Consider the following 25276-nt stretch of genomic DNA (forward strand, 5'->3'; position numbering starts at 1 on the left):
TGTCAGGGTGGTCAGAAGGAAGTGGCTAGTAGTTGGGGTTGCCCCACCCTCTGTGTTTTGGCAAGGGGGAACATGAGAGCATACAGGGTGCCTCTGCAACCCTTTGCTGGACATTGCTAGAGAAAAGCTTTCCAAACTTCTGTGCAGAGGTCGCAAGCGTACCATATGTGGGATCCACATGGCCAGCAGCTCAAAGAACTTTTAGCTATAATGAACTTCAGAAGGCCTTAGAGTTTCTCAAATGCTTGAAATTATACTATTTTCTGTAGTGCTTACTTGGAAAGCATTTGGTTTGAGTCTTAATATTTGTAATAAGGTACTTATGTCTAGTATTGTGTAATAGACTTGTGTGTCTGAATTTAAGATCTTTCTAACTCTCTCATTTACAATAAAAGTACTTTACCTGGTATCATACGCAAGCCATGGTCAACTACTGAATAGGAGACTCTGCCCATCTGTATATAGAGATTCCAGACAAAGAAGTCGTAGTCTACAGAAGTGGCTCCATGGTAATAAACAATAAGCCCTGGTCCTTCTGGTATTTTTTCTATACCATGAACTTCATAACCTGTCAAGAATACAAAGTACAATAATTTCAATATTAGCTTTTTATAAGCTGTGATTTAACATAAAGCTACAGGAAACTCCTTACTATATACGGGGAAGATGTTCTAGGAGTCAATTTTAGGACATCCAATGTTAGTCAAGAAGTGATTAACATAACAATTAACTCTTGGCTCTGACAATCAAACATTTCACTTCACAGTTAAAGATGCAGTGAGAAAATGGCAGCCTTTTTTTTGCTCTCTGGCATCACTGCATCATATGTCAGCTCACAGAGGCCTAAAGTACTGGTGCAGTTTTGAGTCAGCGTTATTATTTATTATTTTGGTAATTGCGGCCATGATTTAAAAGAAGCCAGGAACTGGAGGGGGGCGGTGTCCTTGCCTGTAAATGCTATTTATCTAATGATCCAGGGCAATCTCTAACTTGATGGGTTTTTTGTTAGTCACACTAGGTAGTTAACAACCAATCAATCTACAGACATTTGAGCACCAGGTCAGCGGAATGAGCCTTCTGTTAGTTTTCCAGGCTTTTATATGTTAAAAGTCCAAAAACTAAAAATACTTTCAAACTAGATAATAGTGAGGGAGAGACAAATATATACGTCTACACTGAACAGTTGTTGCCAAAACTTCTGTCTTTCATGGATATTTAAAGAAGTTCCCCAGCGAAAGACAAAAGTTTTGCCAATGCCAGCGGCAGTGTGAATGCAGCTTTGTCGGCAGGAGCACTCTCCTGCCGACAAAGCTTATACCGCTTGCGGGGCTGTGTTAGGATATAGATATTCAGGCCTGTCTGCAAAGGCCTATACTTTAAGAATTTAGGTGTATTCTTATCACTTAGCTAGTTATAGAGGTATAAAAGAAAGAATCAAAATCACTGTCTATGTAATGGCCTTCTCTTACTGTGACAGGCTAAGGCCTTCAGCTAAGATGTAGTTAGGCAGCCATAAGCTGGGAAGTTTATGGTCACATCCTCACATTCCAAACTAGTCTCTTTGAAATAAGGTGCTAGTGGGCTATTAGGAATACAATCCTGTCCTGATATTCCTATCACCTCCAGAGAAAGGGAAGAGCCTAGAAGATGTAAAAGGAAACCTAGTTTGATTGCATCCTGTCTGGCAAGAACTCACTTAGCAATAGACACAACTGGAAAACCCTTATGTCTGTATAGATGTAGTTGTGAAATCCTCACTTCTGTATTGTTTTGTATGTTTATTTGCATGGTCTCTGTCTGGTTCTGTAATTGTTTCTGTCTGCTGTATAATTAATTTTGTTGGGTGTAAACCAATGAAGGTGGTGGAATATAATTGGTTAAATAACCATGTTACAATATGTTAGGATTGGTTAGTTAAATTTCAGTAAAATGATTGGTTAAGAAATAGCTAAGCAAAACTCAGGTTTTACTCTGCAGTCAATCAGGAAGTAAGGGAGTGGGAGGGAATGGGAACAGGGACTGGGGATGGGGGAATTGGGATCATGTTTTGCTAAAGGGGGAATGGGAACAGGGGATGGGAACAGGAACAGGGACACAGGCAAGGCTCTGTGGTGTCAGAGCTGGGAAGGGGGACACTAAGGAAGGAAACTGGAATCATGCTTGCTGGAAGTTCACCCCAATAAACATCAAATTGTTTGCACCTTTGGACTTCGGGTATTGTTGCTCTCTGTTCATGCGAGAAGGACCAGGGAAGTAAGAGGGTGAAGGAATAAGCCCCTTAACAGGCTGGAAGTATTTTGTTGGCAAAAATTCCAACAAAAAAGCGCAAAAGAGTGTTCACACATGCTGGCTTTTAGCAACAAGGCTGTATCAACATAGCCTTGTCTCTAAAAGCTGCGTAGTGTAGACAAACCCCCATAGATGGGATTAAAAAAAATCTGAAGTGGGAAGAAGGGAAATTATCTAGAATTTGGAGGTGAAATCCGTGAGTGAAAGGAACCTCAAAACCCAGCATAAAACCATGAAGCCACTGCTCATTGGAGTGTATGTTAAAAGACTGAAACAGTAATAAAACAATAGAAAAATCACCAAATAATTAGAATGATCTATAGGGTCAGAAATGCAAAGAAAGGCCTAGTTAATTGAAAAATACAATTTTTTCTGAACTCACTAACAGTTTAACTTGACTTAACAACGCACTGTCTTAAATATTGGCTTTGGAGATGCTGGGTTATTTTCTCTTGCTTCAGTCTGATAACTCAGGTCAGTGTGATAATCAGAGATATGTGAAGGGCCATGGTTTTCCTCTAAACCTTCTCAGTTGTTTCTCAGCCATTTTTATGAGTCCAGACAGGCCTACTTTAATTATATTACCTCAGTGGTCTGCTATAACATATTACCAAGGTTCAATACAAAGTCATATAAAAGTAAAAATGCATAACACAGATGTATCTAGAACTGCATTGATTGACTGCTGTGTGCAGTAATATAGAGACCCTGGGTCTTTGAATGAGGCTTTATACTTGGGGAAAGGGGGGCGAGGGGGCGACCAGCAAGTCGGAGGCGAGCGGGTGGGCAAGTGGCAGGTGGGCAAAGAGACGAGCAGTGAGCCAGCAGGGGTTCTGGGGGTGGGCACGGGGGTTTCTGGCAGTGGAGGGAGAAGGTGAAAGGAGGCGAGCGGTGGGTGGGGGACTGACTAGGAGGGATGCAGCAAGGCAGCGGGGGGGTCTGGGGGTGAAGATGGGTGTGATGGTGGGGCTGACCAGGGAGAGGGTGGGTCTTATTTTACTGCTGTGATCTGGTCACTCTATGCATGCCGTTTCTTTCCCCTCTACACTGCAGGCTTCCACACACTGTCAGTGCCTTCCTAGTGTGCCATACATACAATTATTTGCTTTAATTGAAAAATTATTAATAACGTATCACTCCCCCGCAACCTTCCTTTTCGGCCCACAGCTGTTTCAGCGGGGCGGCACTGGCGAAGGAGGGTTTGTTTCCGCAGGGTGGGCAGCGGTGGAGGGGGAGAGTGTTGTGTTTCAGAGGGCTGGGGAGGGTGGTGTTTCGGAGGTGTGTGGGGAGGTGTGGGGTTCAGCCCTCAGCTGTTTTCTTTGGAGTAATATGGCCCTCTCTGCTTTACGAGTTGTGCAGGCCTGATCTAGACTCAACTGGCTTTCATAAATTCAGTAATCTCATTGGTCACGTCAAGTATGACCTAAACACAAAACCCATGAAGTTAGAGACTGTCCTTGTTCACTCACAGACAGTGAGGATATAGGGAAGAATACTGTTGGTAAATCAGACTTTAAAATGATAAATTTCAGTGACTGAGGGAGACACAGTCGATAGCTCAGATGCTCAGCCTGATCAGCACAATAAAAGTGAGCTGGTATTAAAACTGCTTATCAAATCTACCTCATCAGAAAGAATCTACAGTGTTGTTTTCTGTGATGGGTTCCCCCTCTGTTGGGGAGCCACCTGGAACTGGTACACCACTGAGCCCCCCTGACCCACCAGCCTGGGCTCCGTCTCACACTGTGCTGCTGTGACAAGTTGCTAAGCTTTCCAAACCTGCACTTTTAACTAGTGAATGCTGAGGACAGCTGAGCAGGCAGAACGGTGGAGCCTAGGTGGGGTGTGTGAGAAGGGGGCTGGAATGGTGGAGGGTGAGGACAGAACTGATGGGGCTGGGTGGAGAGGAGCAGAACTGGGGTGAGGTGGGGGCTGAACTGGTGAAGGGGGAGGACAGAACTGATGGGGGCTGGGCACAGAACTGATTTGGAGACTACAGACTGTGAAGCCAAGGGTGATAAACTGCTTAAACCAAGGTGATAAGAGGGCAAGCTTATTTGGAGACTGTGAGCTTGTCTACATCACAAAGTTGCAGTGCTGGTGAGGAGGTTACAGCGCTGCAACTTAGGAGGTGTACACATCTGCAGGGCATCACCAGCGCTGCAACTCCCTGTTTGCAGCGCTGGCCGTACTCCCGTTTTGTCTTGGGTGTAGAGGATCCAGCGCTGGTGATCCAGCGCTGGTAATCAAGTGTAGACACTTACCAGCGCTTTTCTTGATCTCCGTGGAATAAGCAGGTATCCCAGCATAACTGAGGAAGCCTCTCTGGTAATCAAGCAGGTCTCCTTCCCCGGTTTGCTCTCGCGTTCCCCGAACCCCCGAGCAAGCAGGTCTCCTTCCCTGCGGTTTGCTCTCGCGTTCCCCGAACCCCCGAGCAAGCAGGTCTCCTTCCCTGCGGTTTGCTCTCGCGTTCCCCAAACCCCCGTGCAAGCAGGTCTCCTTCCCTGCGGTTTGCTCTCGCATTCCCCGAACCCCCGAGCAAGCAGGTCTCCTTCCCTGCGGTTTGCTCTCGCGTTCCCCGAACCCCCGTGCAAGCAGGTCTCCTTCCCTGCGGTTTGCAGGGGGGTTCGGGGAACGCGAGAGCAAACCGCGGGGAAGCTGGTCTCCTTCCCCGGTTTGCTCTCGCGTTCCCCGAACCCCCCTTGAAGCCGCCCAACAGCGCTGCAGTGTGGCCACATCTAACACCACTTGCAGCGCTGGTTGCTGTAAGTGTGGCCACTCTGCAGCGCTGGCCCTATACAGCTGTACTAATACAGCTGTAACAACCAGCGCTGCAAAATTGTAGATGTAGACATACCCTATATGATGGTGTGCCTCAAAATAATTAAAGTATCAAGGTGTGCTGCAACAGAAAAAAGATTGGGAACCATTGGCCTAGAGTTGAAAACCTCCATCATTCGTATTATCTTTGATGGCTCAAAATGCCTAAGAAATATCACCCAATTCTCATATCTGTCAGTGAACCCCATCTGAGTGTAACTATAGTTCAGCCACAAAATGTTCAGGATACCAGTTTTTAATAATAAAATGATAGCACCTCACAGTACACAATAAAAAAATATTGTTAACAGCACTTTAAAGACACCTTTCAAAAATATTCATAAACTATCTTTTGCGTCAGCCTGAAAACTGAAATTTGTTTTCTAAATGAATTTTCCTCCTTCTTTCATTGCTGAGCTATTGGAATTTTCTTTTTTACTCCCATATAAAGTTTGCTTTGAAAAAGGAATGCACAAAAAAAGTACATGGAATGGAATTTTTAAACACATAAAAGAAAATGTAGGTCAAACTTTGGTTCTATCAGATTTCAAAACATCCATATAGCAGGGGTTCCCAAACTTGGTTCACAGCTTGTTTAGGGTAAGCCCCTGGAGGGCTGTGAGACGCTTTGTTTACCTGAGCGTCCACAGGTACAGCTGCTCGCAGCTCCCAGTGGCCATGGTTCGCTGTTCCCAGCCAATGAGAGCTGCGGGAAGCGGTGTCGCAGCTCCCATTGGCCAGGAAGTAGTCCCGCAGCTCCCATTGGCTGGGAACGGTGAACCATGGCCACTGGGAGCTGTGAGCTGCAAGCGGTAGCACCTGCAGATGCTCAGGTAAACAAAGCATCTCATGGTCCACCAGGGGCTTACTTTGAACAAGGCGCAAACGATGTTTGGGAACCCCTGTCATGTAGTCACCTATTGCAATAATACATATTTAGTGTTTAAAGGGGAAAAAAAATCTCTTACCATGCCATAGCTTTCCATACATACTAATTATGCGTGACACCATTAGCCTTCCATTGTCCCACGATTTATTGGAAAAATCATCATCTAGGCCGTTCTTTCTCTTGTAAATGTGAAGGCAAATATTACAAAAGACGCAAACGATAAACCAGAGTAAATGAGGAAAAAATAATATTGAGAGTGACACATGCAAAAAAGAGCCCATATAATTTGGATAGTGGTAGTCCAGACAAATCCATTCTTTTAATATGTAAATCAGCCAGGTTGAGTTGGTCACAGATTCCCGCCCTGAAGTAGAGGATTCACTTTTACTTATCATCTTCTGTTTAAAGAAGAATTAGGCAAATTGAGTCAAGCTCTCTTTGTAGTCAAAGCAGCTTCTTAACTTTGCCCCTAGAAAGAAAGAACACACTGTCATTTATTCCTACTACTGCCACCAGAGAAATTACACATGTGCTTTCATTATGTGTAATTAATTTCATTGTATTGGTGTCCTTTTGCTATGTTGCTCCTAAGCAGGTGTTGCTGTTATGGGGAGTGTCAACAATTTATAGTAGGGAACATGTTCCCTGGGGAAATGTTGTGCTTAAGGTGTTACAGCAAACAAGCATCTACTGTATCCTGTTTTTCTCATGTGAAGTAGGACTTTGACATATGCTTATGGATGCATACATAACTATTTTTAAACACATTGCAGTAGTGCCAGAAGAGCATCAGCAGAAGAGGGGACTGACAGCAGCAGAGGAACCACTGAGCAGTGATGGACTGAAGTGTCGTGAAAGACCTGTGCAATGGAGTCGGGGGCAACCCTGATGGAGATTAGGGGTTGGTCAGGGAGGGGGAACTAAAACTGATAGATCAGAGAGAAAAGAGTTTTTATCCAGAACAAGATTTAATGTTGGCCATCGTGGTGAGTGAAGGAGTTTTCTAGGGCTGAAGATCAACTGCAGAGGGGAGGATGAGGAAATGAGGCTGAGGAGGCAGCCACTAATGGGTCAGAAGGGACATCAATGTGGAAGATTAAATCAAAGAGCGTGAAAGAGGAAGACTGTGAGTAGAGTCAGAAGGAAAACTAGGAATCATAGAGGAACATGCAATGGTCAAGGTAACAAAATAAGGAAGGAACTTGCTCCTTCCTAGATGATTTTCTCCCCACTTGCTTCTCTTCCTTCCATCAGAAGCCATTATGAAACCTTAACTATAGTGCTTGGTCTTGCTATAAAGAAATGAAATAAATAATAAATAATGGTCAGTACAGCCATCTTTGGGTCTTGCTTAACATACCAACTTTTAGTGGTGTGCTTTTGTTCTACAATTGTTTTATATAATATTTCTTAACCTCACCAGTATTGTGAGGACTGATTAGCAAATTTTTGCGAAGGACTTTACTATGAAGTTCTACTTAAAAAAAAAACTACATTAAGAATCATGCTCTGTATAATAGTAATATCTATCTGTATACATCTATTGTCAAGCTAGCATGCTAAAAATATAGTATAGCCACCGTAGTGCAGGCAGCAGCAAACAGCAGTACAGGCTAGCTGCCCAGAGAACAAACTCTCCTGGACACTGGGGGTATGTACTCATGGGGGATAGCTCATGCCACCACTAGCCTCTGCCTGGGCTATTAGGACTATTAGGATGGCCAACTTTATAATCTGTGAAAAATGGACACTGAAAGCCGGAACCTCTCCTAACCCCCGCTCTGCCTCTTCCCTCCTCTCCCCACCGCCCATGCTCTGACTCTTCCCTCCTAAGGCCCTGCCCCACTCTGTTTCTTCCCCCTAAAGCCCTCCCCTGCTCCACCTCTTCATCCCCATCACTGGCTGGTCTCTCCACCTCCCTCCCCCTACCAGCTGAGCAGGGATTTAGGCATTGATGAGCTGGAGCCAGTTCCCACCGGTTCACGGGAACCAGTTGTTAAATTTAGAAGCCCTTTTAGAACCGGTTGTACCACGCGGGACAACCGGTTCTAAAAGGGCTTTTAAATTTAATAACCCGTAAAGCTCCAGCAGCTCTGCGCCCCACTCCCAGCCCCAGCTCACCTCTGCCTCCTTCCTTGAATGCGGGAAGCCTGGGAGGGCTGAGAAGGGCGGCTTTGTGCAGGTGAGGGGTGGGGAGCGAGGAGGGCTCCAGGGAGGGGCGGCGCAGCCCAGCTCCCTGGCCTTGGCCAGGTGGCCTGCTCCGGCCCAGCCCAGCACCCCCGGCCCAGCCTCCAGCATGGTACAGGGGCAGGGAGCAGGGAGGGGGTGTTGGAAGAGGGCAGGGGAGTTCAGGGTTGGGTGGATAGGGGTTGGGGCAAATAGGAGTTGGGCGGTCAGAGGGAAGGGAACAGGGGGATTGAATGGGGGCAGGGGTCCCGGGGGCCATCAGAAATGAGAGGAGGGATTGGATGGGACCGCAGGGGGCAGTCAGGGGACAGGGAAGGCGGGTGGATGGGGCAGGAGTCCTGGGGGGGGAGCCATGACCTCTTTGTGGGGTGAGGAGGAGGGAACCAGTTGTTAATTTTTTGGCAGCTCACTACTGGATTTAGGGGTACAGGAGTGACTGGGGCAGGATGTTCAAAGGAGATCCTTGCTCCAGGGTAAGTGACTGGGGCAGCACAGAGGACAGAGAGCCACACTTTGGGGGTGGGGAGTAGCGGGGGCAGGATGGGGAAGGGAGAGCCGTGCTCTGGGGGTGGGGGGTGAGTGGGGCAGGATGGGGAAGGGAGAGCTGCGCTTCAGGGGTGAGGGGTGACTGGGGCAGGATGTGGGAGGAAGAGCCGTACTCAGGAGTGCGGGGAGACCGGGGCAGGACAGAGACCAGCACCCCGGGGGCGGGACACAAATGAGGCTAAGAAGAGGGACCGGGTAGTAAACCCAGTCACTGGCCCCTCTCCTCAAACGCTGCACGAGTCAGGATCCCTCCCCAAGGATGCCGGCCACCATATCTCTCTCCACCAGGGTCGAGCAGTTCCTGAATGCTCTTCCAGCTCCAGCAGCAGCTGCTCTTCTTACCCTCCTGGCGACAGAACGGAAGCCAATTGTGGACAGTTACTCAAGTAACTGGACTTTTAGTGTCTGTCAGTAGTACACTGTCAGGTCCCCTTTTCAACAGACTTTCTGGTCAAAAATAGGACACCTGGCAACCCTAATGACTATACTACTATTTTTAGTGCACTAGCTCAAGGAAAACTAGTGGTAGTATATCTGCACAAGCTGGGAATCAGATCCCTAGTCTGTAGGTTTCAACCCTGCTGATGACTCATGTGGGCATCAGTATATGATGCAATTTCTGTTTTTTCAGTTTTCATTTTTTAAAACCTAGCAAACCATGTACGCACACGTGCGTGCACACACACACGCACAAAATATTAAAAGAACATTATTAAGGTTACAAATTCAAGCACTCAATAGTAAGGAAATGCTGGAATTAAGGTGCCTGTGCAACTGTAAATTGCCCCCCTTGTGTATATGCATTATAGTGCAGTCTTTAGTTACGTGATCACATACCATTTTTTTCACAAGTCTCTGGCCTCATTCAGTGCAGGGGATAGACCTGTTCTGATGATGAATCAGAGTGTCTCAAATTGACAACCCAAAATTAGTGGAATTTTTTACCTTAATCTCTCTGGGCTTCAGTTCCCCATCTTTAGAATGGGGATAATACTATGCCCTCATCTCAGTGATGTTGTGAAAATAAACATTTGTGAAGCACTCATATACTATAGGGTTGAACACCACAGATAAACCCAAGAGGAAATTAATAATTCTGTCTTCTGAGTAGTGTTTGAATAGTGTGCAGTTAATAAGGCATGGGGCACACACTGAACAATGAGGATAAAATAAAATATTGAACAGCTGCCCATTAAGTGAGAATCATCCATCCTCTGCACTGAACGATGCTGAACTGAGAAAAAACAGTATGTGATCATGTAATTAAAGACTTTATCATAATGCATACACATAAGGGGGCCAAACTAAGTTTGCACACGAAACCTTAATTCTAGCATTTCCTAACTTGTGAGTGCTTGACTTATCATCTTTAATAATTTTCTTTTAACATATATTAAACATTTCTCTCTCTCTTTTTAAAAAATTGTTTACAGTTTAATGCAGTGCAAAACCTCAGATATTTTAAGGGGGGAGAAGAGGGAAAAAGAATTGAAAGGATTGTGTTACACAAGTCTTTTCAAGATCAAGTCTTAAGAATGTGTTTAATTTTTTGTACTGAGTAGTTCCATTGACCTCAGTCTCTGTGTGCTATAATATTAAAACCATTAAAATAAAAAAGTAAATATACAATTATTAAGACATTTGGTATTTTGGATCAGTTATCTTTAATAATCTCATCAGAGGAAATATTCCCAAAATTAAGACTACAGGAAAGCTAAGATTCAATGCTCAGAAGCTTCTACAAATGCTGAGGCTAATGACTGAGAGACAAATAAGCCAAATAAACCACCAGCAACTGATGTGAAACTGCAACTCCCACAACTCTTAAATTGGGAGCCTGCCATTATGTCTGATAAATATCCTTAAATGGACACTCTCAACATTAAATCAATTTTTTTAAGAGTCTGAAATAGTTTCAGCTCTTAGATGTGCCCCTGTGCCAGTTTTTGTGTTTACAATCACAGTTTACTATTATATTTTTCTCTCTCTCATCTTGCTCTGTGAAAAACCCAAACAAGGAAACCTGACTAGCTGTATAAAGCAGTTGATGAAACTGTCTATACACAGAGTGCAATCACAGGAACTGCCAGATCAGTCCGCGTTGCATCTAGTCCAGTGTTTTGTCTCCAACTCCGGCCAATTATAAGATGCTTCCAGGAAGATTCAAGAAATCCCAAAGTGGGCATTTATGGAATACCTGCTCCTATTCTGTTCTCTTTATACTCTACAGAACACTCATCATTCTGCTAATCTAATGCCCATCAATTAGAAGTTAGTTAATCCCTGAAGAATAAGACAGGTTTTAGAGTAGTAGCCGTGTTAGTCTGTATCTGCAAAAAGAACAGGAGTACTTGTGGTACCTTAGAGACTAACAACTTTATTTGAGCAGAAGCTTTCATGAGCTACAGCCCACTTCATCAGATGCATGCAGTGGAAAATACAGTAGGAAGATATATATATATACACATAGAAAACATGAAAGAATGGGTGTTACCATACACACTCTAATGAGGGTGATCAGTTAAGGTGAGCTATTACCAGCAGGAGAGAAAAAAAACTTTTTGTAGTGATAATCAAAAGGGTCCATTTGCAGTCTGAGGAACAGTGGGGGCGGGGGAACGAACATGGGGAAATACTTTTACGTTGTGTTAAAGTAGGCTTAAATAAAGACTGGGAGTGGATGGGCCATTACACAAAGTAAAACTATTTCCCCATGTTCATCCACTTCCCCCCCAGTCCTTTTCTTTTTTGAAGAATAAGAGTTGATCACTTCCATTTTTCTTAAGTATTACCTACATTTACTGCAGATGTTCCCTGAATCCATATAAATGTTAAACTTTTTATTTAATTTTGCTCAACTCTTGGCCTAAATGATATATTGATATCAACTCTTGGCCTAAATGATATATATATGCATTCAGTAAAAGATCCTTTTGTCCGTTTTAAATATGAGCCTTTTAATTTCCTTGAAAACTCCCATTATTGCCTTATTAGAGAGGATAGGGTTGCAGGGCCGCCCAGAGGATTCAGGGGGCCTGGGGCAAAGCGAGGAAGCTTATACTCACAGGGCAGCACTCTGAGTCGGCAGCGGTGGCAGCATTTTGGCGGCGGGGGACCCTTCAGTCGCTCCGCATCTTCGGCAACACTGAAGGGACCCCCGCCGCCGAAGATCTGGAACAACTGAAGGGCCCTCCGCTGCCAAAATGTCGCCGCAGTGTCGGAGCGCTGCCGGGTGAGGAAAGGGATTTCATGCCAGGGCTAGCGGCAGGGCAGTCCTTAACCATAGGCAGAATAGGCAGCCGCCTAGGGCACCACTAGGTCTAGGGGCACCGCTCTGCCGGGAGCCCGGACAGATGGGAAGCAGTGGAGCATGTAAGAGCAGGGCTGTTGGGTCCTAGAGAGACGAATGCAGCACAGTCTGAGGGAGGGGATTGGCTGCTGGGGTCTCTGGGAAGGGGTGGGGGAAAGGAACTCACCTGCGAGCGTGACTCCTTCCCCTGGCATGAGGTGAGGCAGGCTCCGCGGCTCTGGCAGTATCCTTTGTTGTCCTCCATAACATCTGTTCTTCTCCCCGCTGCCCCACGGAGCACCCCACCTTTCTCCTTCCCCCCACGGAGCATCTCTCTCTCCTCCCTCCCCTCCCTGGCTGCCTACTGAGGCATGAAAGTGAAGGTAACTCACTTCCTTGGCAGGCAGCCAGGATTGGAATGGTCGCACAGGACTGGGCTGGGGATAGCCATATAGCATGTGCAAAAAATCAGGACAGGGGATTAGGGTAGGGTGAGCAGATGTCCCACTTTTATAGGGATAGTCCCAATTTTAGGGTCTTTTTCTTATATAGGCTCCTGGTGTCTATATAAGACAAAGCCCCAAATATCGGGACTGGCCCTATAAAATCAGGATATCTGGATCTGGTCACCCTAGCTGGGGAGCACATCTCTCCCTCAGGCGGAGCTGCACAGGGCAGGATGAGCTGCTGTGGCTCCATGGGTGCCCCATCCCTGAGATCAGATGCTGTGCTAACTTCACCATGGTCCGTTGGGCTGGTGGTGGTGCCCATTGGCGTGTGATTGGACCTGAGGGTTTGTTGCTGCTGTTGCCACTCTGCACCCCAAGAGGTGGATTTTGTGGTCCTGCAGTTTTCCACCTATCTCCTCCTCTACTGCAGCTGTTGGACCAGCAGGCTGAGGGGGTGAGCCAAGAATGAAAGCAGTGCTGTGTTGCCATTTAGATTGTCATTTAACAAATATGTTTGCCAAAAATGCTTGCTAACCATCCTGAATTCAATTTCAATTTAAAAAAAATCAATATCTTAGCCAAAAGCAGAAAATTAAGTTGTTGACAATTATTTGTGACAAGTTTGATATGGGGAAGGGAGTGGGCCACTTTTCATCAGAGAAACAAAAAATGTTGACTGACTTTCCTATAGCCCTGTTACTGCTAAATAGAGCCCTCCAACAACTGTAATATGCTCATCTCCTTACTAGTGTATAGAGCAGTAGTTCCCAAACTTAACAGCCCGCGAACCCCTTTCACTAAATTGTGAAATGTCATGAACCCCCTCCTAAAAATGACTATTTTCAGGGATTTAAGTTTAAATTTCCTCAGTGTGATGGATGCCCCAACTGCCCACCCCGCTCTTCCTGGGGCTCAGGCTGGGTTTCGGGCTGCTGGCTCCCCCACTGATGGGGGTAGGGCTCAGGCTGCCAGCCTCACTCTTCCTGTTACTCAGGCTGCCAGCCCCGCACAGAGCACTGGGGTTCAGGCTGCCGGCTCCCTTGCTGACCACCAGGACTTGGGCTGCCAGCCCCAACTGCCTGGCCCCACTCTCCCTGGGGCTTGGGCTACCAGCCTCGCGTGGAGCGCAGGGGTTTGGGCTGTCGGCTCCTGTGCTGACTGCCAGAACTCAGGCTGCCAGCCCAAACTGCCCAGCCCCGCTCTCCCTGGGGCTCCGGGTGTCTACCCTGCAACTGGGTCCCACCTGCTGTCTCCAGTGCCTGGAGTCCTCTGGCCGCCATTAATGAAATTTTTCTGGCGAGCCCCCTGTAACGTTCTGCAAACCCCCAGGGGTTCGCGAACTTCAGTTTGGGAACCACTGGTACAGAGCAGCGGTCAGCAACCTACGGCACACGTGCCAAAGGTGGCATGCCAGCTGATTTTTGATGTTCTGGGGTTCCGGCTGCTGCCCCATTGCCAGCCGAGGTCCCAGCCGCCGGCCCCACTCAGCACCCGCTGCTGGTCTGGGGACCCCCAAGGAACCCCAGGCTGGCAGCAGGCTAAGCAGGCTGGTGGCTGAGACCCTGGCTGAGCCACTCAACCCATTGTTGGCCTGGGGTTCCATTCACTCAGCTGGCAGCAGGCTGAGCAGGACTAAATTCAACGAAATAGGAAAACAAGAGCAACTAATGACAAAGTGCAAGAACCTAGAGATCCTCCTGAAGCATCGTGATAGTTCTGATTTAAATGGACTTGAACTGTATGAAGAATTGAGTACACTGTCATCAGTGTTGCCACATGCAAAATCGATGATGAAAGTACAGTTTATTCATACCAGCAAACTTGTGGAGATTATCTCTCTCTCTCTCTCCCCTAATGTGTACATTACCACTCATATTCTACTGACAATTTCTGTAACAGGAGAACAGAGTTTCTCAAAACTAAAGCTCATTAAAAACTATCTCCGCTCTACAATGAGTCAGGAATGCTTGATTGGTCTTGCTATTCTTGCAATCAAACAAGACATCACTTTGTCTTTGTCATACGATGACATTATTACTGATTTTGCAGCCAAAAAAGCCAGGAAGATTGCTTTTAATTAGAAACAAATCCTTGTTTCAATACCTCTTCATATAAATTTCCAATAAAATGGTGACAAATTTAAAAAATTATATTTTTTGAATCATTCTGTCAAATCAGAATTTTTTCTGTAGTGCTAGTCCATCAGCATTACAGTGTGCTTAATTAAGTTAAACTGGTTTTAATAACATGCACGTGGCAAGTTTTCCAATACTGTAAGCTTATGTTTGTGTTGCTCAGAGCAAGTCAGGCACAGGGGCACCAGTTAAATAATTCCGCCTAGGGCACCATAAATCCTAAGGACGGCCCTGGCTAGCGGGGCCCCTGCGGAGCCCGGGGCAAATTGCCCCACTTGCCCCCACCCTGGGCAGCCCCATAGGGTTCAGAGAAGCTTAGCAAATTATCGCCTCTTTTAGCTCCATCTCTAAACAGTCCTGATCTTCCCAAGCTCTCTTCCAACACGAGCTTTCTCCTGCTTCTCGGCATCATTTTTGTTTGTTGCTCCTGGCAGAGCCCCCCTCCCCTTCTGTCAAATGCACAAACTAAACTAAAGTAACTACTGTACTGGCGCGAGCCGCACCAAGGTGCAGGCACAAGGCGGACGGAGCCGCCCGCGCAGGGCAGAGGCTGCGCCGCAGCCCGGGGAACTGGGACCCTGCGGCTGCTCCGCTGTCACGCGGCGTTGGCCGCGCTCGCTCCCCGCCTTGTGCCCTGTCGCTCTCTCGTTAGCGGAGCAGCCGCCGCGTGGAGCCCGCGCCTTAGTCCCCACCCGCCCCCCGGGCCGAGAATCCCCCGCGCGCAGCCCGGCCCCTCACCTGGCTGCCCCGCAGCGCCGGCTCCGCTCCGCGCTGTCTCCTTCACTGGCCGCCTGCAGCGCCGCTGGTCCCGGCCGGGGTAGCAGGGCGGGACCGGCAGAAGGGCTGGTGCCAGTTTCGGGTGCTTGCAAAAAGCGCCCAGAGGCACAAGCGGGAGCCCGCCCCATCCTGGGCCCTGCCCTCCTAGGCCTTGGGAGCGAGCAAATGCGTCTCTCCGACCCACATCATCGGGGCAGGGGCCTCAGCCGCCTCCTCACAGCATGAACCCAGAAAGAGGCCTGAGCCCCAGGGAACCCCCTGACCTCTGCCCAGGGCCAGTGCAACCATTTAGGCGACCTAGGCGGTGGCCTAGGGTATTGGGATTTGGGAGGGCGGCATTTTCTTCAGCAGCGACCGGATCTTCTGCTGCCCTGGTTGCCACCGGCCAGGGCTGGCTTTAGCAAGTGCGGGGCCTGATTCGTGGGGCATGTACTCTCCAGGCGGCACTTTGGATTTCCCCCCTCTGGCGGTGTTAGCGGGGCCGCAGGGTTGCGGGGCTCCAACCATTGGATCAGGGCAGCCACGCTTGCCACTCTCGGGCCAAGGGACTGGGGCTGTGGGTCTCCGGCCAGGAGAGCGGGGCTGCGGGGTTGCAGGGCTCTGGCCGGGGTAGCGGGGCCACGGGACTTGCCGCGTGGCGGCTGGGAGAGCGGGACCACGGGGTTGCGGGGCTCCAGCCGGGGGAGCGGGGCCGCGGGCTGGCGGGGCTCTGGCTGGGGGAGTGGGCCTGCGGAGTTGCAGGGCTCTGGCCGGGGCAGCGGGGCTACGGGGTTGTGGAGCTCTGGCCGGGAGAGCAGGGCTGCGGGCTTGTGGGGCTGCGGCCGGCCGCAGGACTTGCTGAGCTCCGGCCTGGGGAGTGGGACCGCAGGGTTGCGGGGCTCCAGCCAGGGGAGCAGGGCCAAAAAGCAAAAGCTGACATTAACATTATTTCAGTCTGTGTGTAACTTGATATCGTGTATTCACAGTCACCATAGAAGGGAAGGGCTCTGCATAGACGGAAATTTGCCTGGACATCAGTAGAAAATGTTAAGTAAAATTTGCTTTAAAAATTAAACCTGGCGCTTTGTCATCGTGTCATCATTTTTATTTCTTAGCTTTCAGCTATTTAAGTGAACTCTCAAACTTTCATACTGTTTACTATCTGACATTGTATCTCTCTAATCGCCTTCATACCCATCATTGACTTTTTTCATTTTAATACTATCCCATAGTATCAGAGACAGTGAGAAAAATAGCAAATAAAGGTACATGACTATCTTTCTGTCTCTATAGAGAATGATAGATATACATGCATCTGTCTCACATAGAGAGATGGGATGTATTCCCTACAGCCAGGGCCAGCTTTAGGAAGTGTGGGGCCCATTTCTAACAGTTTTGACAGGCCCTTGGCAGGCATGACTAAAAAAAAAAAAAACCACACATGTAAAAAGACACGTGGGGCTTGTACTCACTGGACGGCTCCGATTCATCAGCGACACTTCAGCAACGGGTCCTTCACTCGCTCCAGGTCCTCGGCAGCACTGAAGGACCCGCTGCCGAAGACCCAGAGCAAGCAAAGGACCCACTGCGGAATTGCCGTCGAAGACCCAGAGCAAGTGAAGAACCCACCACCAAAGTGCCACCGAAGACCCAGAGCACCACTGGGTGAGTAAAAATTAAAAAGGCGCCTCTAGCCAGGGAAGGGATTCTCACTGGGCCCGGGGCCCTCTTAGGCACGGGGCCCGATGCGGGGGAATTGGTGGAATAGGCCTAAAGCTGGCCCTGCCGCCAGCATTTAGGCGGAGGGAGTTGGGGCAGGGTAGCCCGAGGAGGGCCGCCTGCAGCAAGTAAGGGGACTCCCCTCCCCATCTCACCCCTGCTCCGCCTCCACCCTGAGCATGCCGTCGCTGCTTCACTTCTCCCACCTCCCAGGATTGCGGTGCCTAAGCTGATTGGCGCGGGGGTGGAGGCAGAGCAGGGGTGAGATGAGGGGGGTGCCTCAGTGGGGTGGGGGTGGGGAGCTGCCGCAGGGGGGATGCCTCAGGGTGGAGGGGTGGGAGCCACCTCCAGGGGGTGCCTCATGGCGGGGGCTCGGACAGGGGAGGGCGCAAGATGGAAGTTTTGCCTAGGGCGTGAAATATCCTTGCGCCAGCCCTGCCTCTGCCCCTCACAAGAACCGGGAAAGGCCTCAGCCCCTTTACACTCATTGCTCCCCTCCATGAACTGGGAAAGGGGACTAAACTCCCTTGAACCCTCCACACACCCACCCCCCCACACACACAAAAATGGGCCACAGCCTGTGACATCCACTGTGCTACCCCATGCATGAGCTGAAGAATTGGGTTTCCCCAGCAGCACAGGAGTCGACATAGCTGTGTCATACCTGGCTCTTTTTAGGGAACATTCTGGTGACTCCGGAGCAGGGCCCTGTTCTTGACCATGACTCCATATTCACTGGGGCCTAAATAAGCAAAGGGGATATCAAGCTAATGTTCTCTCAGCAATCTCTAATATTATCACCTTGTATTCAAAAATCATGACAAAGGTGTTAGGAATCATATAACTGACTTAAAAATAATGATCATTTAAAAACTAAATGTTTTGGAAACATTTCATTTGCTTTTTGTGTTTGAGATTTCAGGATATGTCTAGGTCACCTTGTTAAGGTTTTCTCTGCAACCCTAAGTGTTAGAGACTTATTTTTAAAAAATGAAAACAGACTCTCAGTCACAGGATTCCAGGAACTGGGGCTTTAAGAAAAACACAAAATACTGTGAGACCTGTATAACCAACTAAGTGGGCTGTTACACAGTAGTACCAGTTTCCAAATAAGGAAGCTCTTCAACAAACTTCCTAAGCAGTAAGAATTTCACACCTCACCTTATGAGCTAATTAAAACAACTGATAGCAAAAAATCAGACATCTGTTTTGTTAGAATGCTTATAAGGTAGTCTTGTAATTTAATTATTGGAAGTGTATTCTGAATTGTGTTTATGATATTCTATTTTGCCTCAAGCACTTTAGGGGGGAGGTGAAGTGGTGAAATTATAGGTTCAATTTTTATTGCACTCAGAGATCATGGATAAAACGGATCATACAATGCAGAATTGTTGGCTTGTTTTAAACAAACATCATGTAAATACATCTCTACCCCCATATAATGCGACCTGATATAACACGGGTTCGCATGCTACGTGGTAAAGCAGTGTTCCCACGGATCAGTGCGTCAGCTCCCAGCTGGGGTGCTCCACTTCCCACCATCGGTGAGTGCGGGGAGGTTGGGGAAAGGGTGCCCCGCGTACTCACCGGTGGTGGGAAGCAGAGTGCCACAGCTTGGTGCTGGCGAAGTGGAGCAGGCTAGGGCCGGGCTGCTCCACTTCCCACTGCCAGTGAGTGCAGGACCTTTCCTCACTCCATCCTACCCCCCTCCCCAGCGACATGGCTGGGGCCGGGGCAAGGAGAGCCGAGCAGGCTGGGGCTGCATCGCTCCGCTTCCCGCTGCAGGTGAGTGTGGGGGACATCTTTTCCCCAATCTCCCCACACTCACTGGCAGCAGCGGAAGTGGAGCACAGTGGCTTGGAGCTGGTGGAGTGGAGCGGGCTGGGGCCGGGCTGCTCCACTTCCCACTGCTGTCGGTGATTGCCTGTCAGGAGGTGAGGGGTGTGGATAGGGGTCGGGGCAGTCAGGGGACAGGGAGCAGGGGGGTTAGGTAGGGGGTCAGGTCCTGGGGGTGATTAGGTGTGGGAGTCTCTAGAGGGAGCAGTCAGGGGACAAGGAGCAGGGAGGCCAAAGCAAGTTTGATATGTGGTCTCACCTATAATACGGTAAGATTTTTTGGCTCCGGAGGACCGTGTTATATCAGGGTAGAGGTGTAGTACTGTTCTGCTCTGTCTGCATATAGACACAGAATGAGTGTCAAAACTGAACTAATGGGGAACAGATTAAACTAAAGGAGTGGCATGTAAAGTTTCTTATTTCTTCTGGACACTGGGAACTCCCCAAGAGCAGTACTTGCAGCAGCAGGGTCACTAAAAGGTTTCTTTCAGAGCCCACGTCCAGACTACCCCGCCGTATCAGCGGGTTAAAATCGATTGCTCGGGGATCGATATATCGCGTCTAGTCTAGACGCGATATATCAATCCCCGAGCGCGCTTACATCGATTCCGGAACTCCATCAACCCAAACGGAGTTCCGGAATCGACACGGAGAGCCGCGGACATCGATCCCGTGCCGTCTGGACGGGTGAGTAATTCGATCTTAGATATTCGACTTCAGCTACGTTATTCACGTAGCTGAAGTTGCGTATCTAAGATCGATTTTCCTCCCCTAGTCTGGACGAGGCCAGAGTAGCAGCCGTGTTAGTCTGTATCCGCAAAAAGAACAGGAGTACTTGTGGCCACAAGTACTCCTGTTCTTTTTAAAAGATTTCTGATACAGGCTCATGATGAGCTACCTGCCAGAAGCATACACAGAAGTCACCCTCCAAGTGCAAACTCCACAGATGATTGTCTACGTACCTACGGTGTCTAATGAAGGTGTGTTAGGTAAATGTGGTCTAAGGTAACTGCTCCCTGATATTGCAAATTCTGGAGTAGGGAATAAGGGAGCTCTGAGAAGCCACTAAACCAAAGTTCAGACTTCTTACAGTTATAAACCTAGCACAAGAAGGCATAAGCCTTTGATAGTAGCACAAGGCATGTGAATAGGAATGAGGGCTAAGCCCTTTAGACCTCCCCTCCCCTTCTCTCCTCTCCATGAACTAGAAAAGGGTCCTCAGCCCCTTACACCTACCACCCACCCACCCACACACACCCCTCCCTCTGAACCAGGAAAGATGGCTCAGTCATGTTAGCACATAGGCCAAAGGTCCATAAAATGTTATGAAGTTGGTCTAAGGGACTATTGTCATATAAGCCTCCACTACCCAGCATCCCACACAGTTACTGCAAGAAACTAAAAGCAAATATGAATTTGGGCATATTAAGCTTACACTGCTTGAAGAATGGAAATGTGTGATCTATTTTCATAACCTATTTGCATAATTGCAAACAGTATTTTTAAGCATATGTGCTTGTTAGAATCTGATTGGTTCTCCTTGAATAACAAATTATGAAGTGGTAATGGAAGCCACAACAAAGTGAAATAGAACATCATCAACAGATTAACTTTGTATTTTAGAACGGATGATGAATAAGATGTTCCAGCTATAAAGGACAAAATGAAATGATAGGTTAAAAAATGTGACGCAGCGAATTATATAACGTAGTATTGTCTTTTTAATCAGGCCGAAACATACGTATATACACACCTTTTGGATATGAAGGTGGAAATTTGGAACCAATGCTATCTGGACTGCAAGGGTGGCATTTGATGGTGATTCAATGATGTTAGGTGTGTAACTAACCACAAAGTATAAAATGAGATTTTAAAAAGTGGTCTATAAAAGTTTTGTAACCCATGTCGGTCAGGGTCAGCTGCAGACTGGCGTCCAGATTGGTTGGTCAGTTCTACCTTTCTGTACATGCTATACTTGGTGTACAGTAGAACCTCAGAGTTACGAACAATTACACCGGAATTACGAACTGGCTGGTTAACCACATTCCTCATTTGGAATTAGAAGTACATAATCAGACAGTAGCAGAGATCAAAAAAGGCAAGTATAGCACAGTATTATGTTAAATGTAAACTACAAAAAAAAGGCAAAGTTTAAAAAAAAGATTTGACAAGATAAGGAAAGTGTTTCTGTGCTGGTTTCATTTAAATTAAGATGGTCAAAAGCAGCATTTTTTCTCTGCATAGTAAAGTTTCAAAGCTATATTAAGTCAATGCTCAGTTATAAACTTTTAAAAGAAAAACCATAACGTTTTGTTCAGAGTTACGAACATTTCAGAGTTACAGATAAGCTCCATTCCCAAGGTGTTGGTAACTACTGCTAATACTGTAGCTTCTACCTCAAATATCATATTTGTGTTTGTACCTTGGGAATATGCAGTCTTTTGCACACCTCTCCCACCAGAATAGTCTTCCTCAAGACATGGACTGTTAATCACCTCTCGGAACGTCACCTTTGTGCTCAGCACCTTATCACATGTCTTCACAAATGTTCTAGTGCTCTGGTCCCCGCATTCTTATAAGGTTCCAGACTCACTTTCCCCTGAATCCAGTTTCTTCTGCCAAGGAGTGTAGTATTACTGCTTTGTTGGACAACCCCCAAAGCTCACCAGTCTTAGTCTCCAGTTTGGTAACCTGCTACTCTAGGATAAGATTGAGCATCTCTAGTTCCTAAGCTTCAGCTACAGGATGTTCCTACTTCTTTGTGTAGTGAGAAGAATAACTCTTCTCCAAAACTAATAGATATTCCACCTCCTTCTATCTGTTGATGGGTGATCTTCTCAAAGTCTCTGTTCTTTGGCTCCTTCACATAGCTGCTCTTTGAAGTGGTTCTTCTTAGCCACTACCCACTCCACCTGGGTCCTGAGAGTTAGTTTCTGGTGCATCTCTTCTTGTAACAATTCATGAACCCTCTGTAGCTGGGTCCCCACGATATCTATGAGTGAAAGATTTGCTCTTCGCCTGGTTTGGCCTTTCTGAGCTCCTATTCAAACTGAGTAGCAATTCTGTTACTTGTCTCCATATGTACAAAATGTTTACTTTGCCATGTAGAATCATCTTCACTTAATTGACCAGCATAGAATAGTTGTTCTCTCATGTTTGTCTTGCCCATCTTCTATCTGCTTTGTTTGCTCATGCTGTTCAATCAGTCCCTTCAGGAGTTTCTCCTTTAATTCTTGGATTTGAACTTCCTGCACCTTTTTATACAACCATTCAAATCTAGGTAGAAATGCTTCTTCTGGACCTGCAGTTTAGTGTTGTTGAACAATTTCATAATCTTGCTGCCAGCAATTCATGGGCTCTTTAGAACTTTGGAATCATTCATGTTTGAGGTGCCCTCAGCCCTAAAATCCTGCTTTCCTTTATAACAGTTGGACATCCTTGTCTTGCCTGGAGCCCCTCCCAGTTCCCGGGTCTGATCTGGCTCCCATAATAAGGTAGCTCAAGTCCCAAAGTTTTTACCCATTAGGGCTGAGGATGAAGTCAAGATATTTCCCATGAGCAACGGAGAGTTCAAAACCTCAGACCTACCTCTCCCAAAACATGTGGCCACTGGGGCCTCACACTTTCTTACCCTAAACTGCATCCTCACACTTCTGTTTAGACTTTAGTAGTCTGGGTCCTACTACTTTGGGGCACCCCTCTCTAATAGTCGGAACTTCCCAGTTCTCTTAGTACTCTGGTCAAATGGGTATGCCACAGAGACATTGTTCCTATAGAGACCAATGCATTTTACATGCCCTGTTTGCCTGCAGTCAGTGCACACAGTTAGATGAGCCTATGCCTTTTTCCTTTTCAGTGTTTGTGGTGACCGTCTCCTTCCTGGTGCAGGATGCCTGCAAAAAGCGGGAGCTAGCCCCCCAAATGCAGACTTAGGAGGGTAAATGACTTACTACCTGGGAAGGTGTTTGTATCTTGCTGCTCAGATATCCCTCCTTGATGGGAAGAAATCTTGCACCCCATCCCTGGAACCATATTGTGATGACTGGAAGTCACCCTGGTGCACCCACTTTTGGTAAGGCGTGGCACCGCAGGTGAGCCTGGCCTCAATTCCCTTGACCCAGATTATAAACAAATCCAGATAGACCTTTTAAATCAGCATATCCCCTGCGCCCCACCTTCCAATGATCTTATTTATTAACAAGCACCATTAGCATAAGTAGAAACTTAGATACACTCAGGGTCATTCATTGTCTCTGGTTCAATCCAACTAGCAATCTTTGGCTCCTTCCTTCTGGGAGACTTCTTTTCTGCACCTGGAAACAATCTCTCTTTCTGGAACAATTCCCTGTTCTTTCTCTGCATTACTCCTTTTTGTGACTTTTCAGTCCTTCCTAAAATAGAAGTCCCCAGCTCATCTTTGGAAATGGGCTGCATAAGGCAGAGACGCCTGCCTCTCAGAGACAGTGGCCATGTAGTGTGCTTGGTTCCCCCTCCCTGGCATCTGGATGATTGCCTCTTAGGGGGTGAGGGGTGGAAGAGAAGAGGCAGTGGCGAAGGGATAGGGGCTGGGGGGGATAGGAAAGGAAAACTGAGACTATCAGGGAAAATCTTCATAGCAGTACAATCTGTGTCTTGGGGGTGTGGATGGAATTGTCTCCCAAGGGAAGGCTGGAACGAACTATCTGCTGTTGTAGTATGTGTTTAGTTTAGTCCATGTGTTCTGGCAAACAAGTCCAGGCACCATGTTGTGGGGCAGGGAGAGGAAGCCTGATTTTCCCTCTCCTATCAGGGGAAACCTGAATTGTCTCCTAAGGAAAGGGCTTGTGATCATGTTGGGAGGAGCGGGAGGCATTGCTGAATCCCAGGGTTGAGTAATTCTGATGATGGTAGTCATTAAGTTACTAATTGTCATTCACTTGCTGCATACAGTTGCTGGTGAAGGTTGTTTAACATCCACCCAGCCATTTGGTCAATGCCTTGTTTCTTGGGAGTTGCCTTCTGTAACTTCTCTAATTTCATCCCACTCTCCTGTGAGTACAAATTCTGGTTCTAAGGACCTGGCGCCTGTATCCCATATTGCCTTGCACTGGGATTGGGAATTAGTTCCCTGACATGCAACTCCTCCTATTGTGCCAGTGTAGATCCTGCTGTTAGTACAGCTATTTGCAGATGCCCTTGTGTTTAGCTGAAACTTTGGACTTAGTTTAGTGGGGATGGACTCAGAGACTGAGAGCTAAACTGACACTACTATCCTGCTGTGTGGATCCCAATGTGCTTGTACTGTGAATTTTTGGCATGCACATGTGGCATGCACATGTGGCTATATTTATCTCATTGTGCTGATAGTGCTACTTCCTTGGTATGATGATGACATTATGCTAAGATGAATTGTGAAAATAGTGTCCTGGTGGTCACTCTGTGCTGTTCATGTGAATCTTGCATTTTTGTATGCTCTGTTGGTGTAGCCCTGTTGTTCCTAGGAAATTAGAGCCGCAAGGTGGGTGAGGTAGTATCTTTTATTGGAGCAACTTTTGTTGGTGAGATTGAGAGAGAGCGAGAGCAGCTTTGGAGCTTTCTTGGAGTTCTTTCTTCTTCCTGAAGAAGAGTTCTGTGAAAGCTCAAAAGCTTGTCTCTCTCACCAACAGAAGCTGGTCCAATAAAATATATTACCTCACCTATTTTGATGTATATTACCCCCCACACACACATATTACCTCACTCGGTTTTTCAGGAGTGAGTTTTCATAATGACATGGGAAGTGCTCTGACTGGTCCTGACTTCTATATATCAGCCCCTCTAGCTTGCACTGCAGCCCAGTGCCTGCAGCGCTGAGACTCTGTAAGATCAAGGACTCAGAGACCCAGCTGGGAGGGGAAGGGCACCTCCTCTTCAGTCTCTCTCTCTTGCTGCCTCCTTTTCCCAAGTGGCCTCATGATGCACAGAGCCAGTGTGGCTAGGTGCTGCATTGAAGAGTCTCCCAGTGCAGCTCCCCACCACTTCTTCCCCATGCAAACCCCCAACAGACCCTGCCTACCTCTGTCCAATTGTCTCTCTGATGCAGGGGACTGTGCCCCCCGCCCACTCCTGTGTGCTGCCTGCTTCCAGGGGCCACAGATTGCAGAGCCGCCCCCTCAGGAGAGCACTGCTTTGCCCCTTTATATCCGAATTCGTGTTATATCGGGTCATGTTATATCGAGGTAGAGGTGTAATTTCATATGTTGGGTGGTGCCTTTTTTTATATGTTCACTCCCCCTGATGTTAGAACCTGGCTACGCCACTGGCTGCATTAGTTAGTCCCTACTCTCTACTTAAAAGAGGATTCCACCTAGATCTCTCTGGAGATGACCAGTGGGTTAGCCAG

At 47.5% G+C, this 25276-nt stretch overlaps 1 protein-coding gene across 1 annotated transcript in view; it reads right to left on the minus strand.

The window, feature by feature from the left end:
- Positions 1–6403, minus strand: part of LOC127044288 (transmembrane protein 68-like) — a 55884-nt gene extending 49481 nt beyond the window's left edge. Inside the window, exons 1-2 of the mRNA XM_050938922.1 lie at positions 6078–6403; positions 404–568 (exon numbers count right to left, since the gene is read on the minus strand). Of these exons, the coding sequence (XP_050794879.1) occupies positions 404–568; positions 6078–6393 (481 nt within the window). The 5' untranslated portion in view covers positions 6394–6403. The remainder of the gene's footprint in view (positions 1–403; positions 569–6077) is intronic.
- Between the last annotated feature and the right edge of the window lie 18873 nt (positions 6404–25276).

This window comes from Gopherus flavomarginatus, chromosome 2 (assembly GCF_025201925.1).
Source record: "Gopherus flavomarginatus isolate rGopFla2 chromosome 2, rGopFla2.mat.asm, whole genome shotgun sequence".
NCBI classification, from domain to species: Eukaryota; Metazoa; Chordata; order Testudines; family Testudinidae; genus Gopherus; species Gopherus flavomarginatus.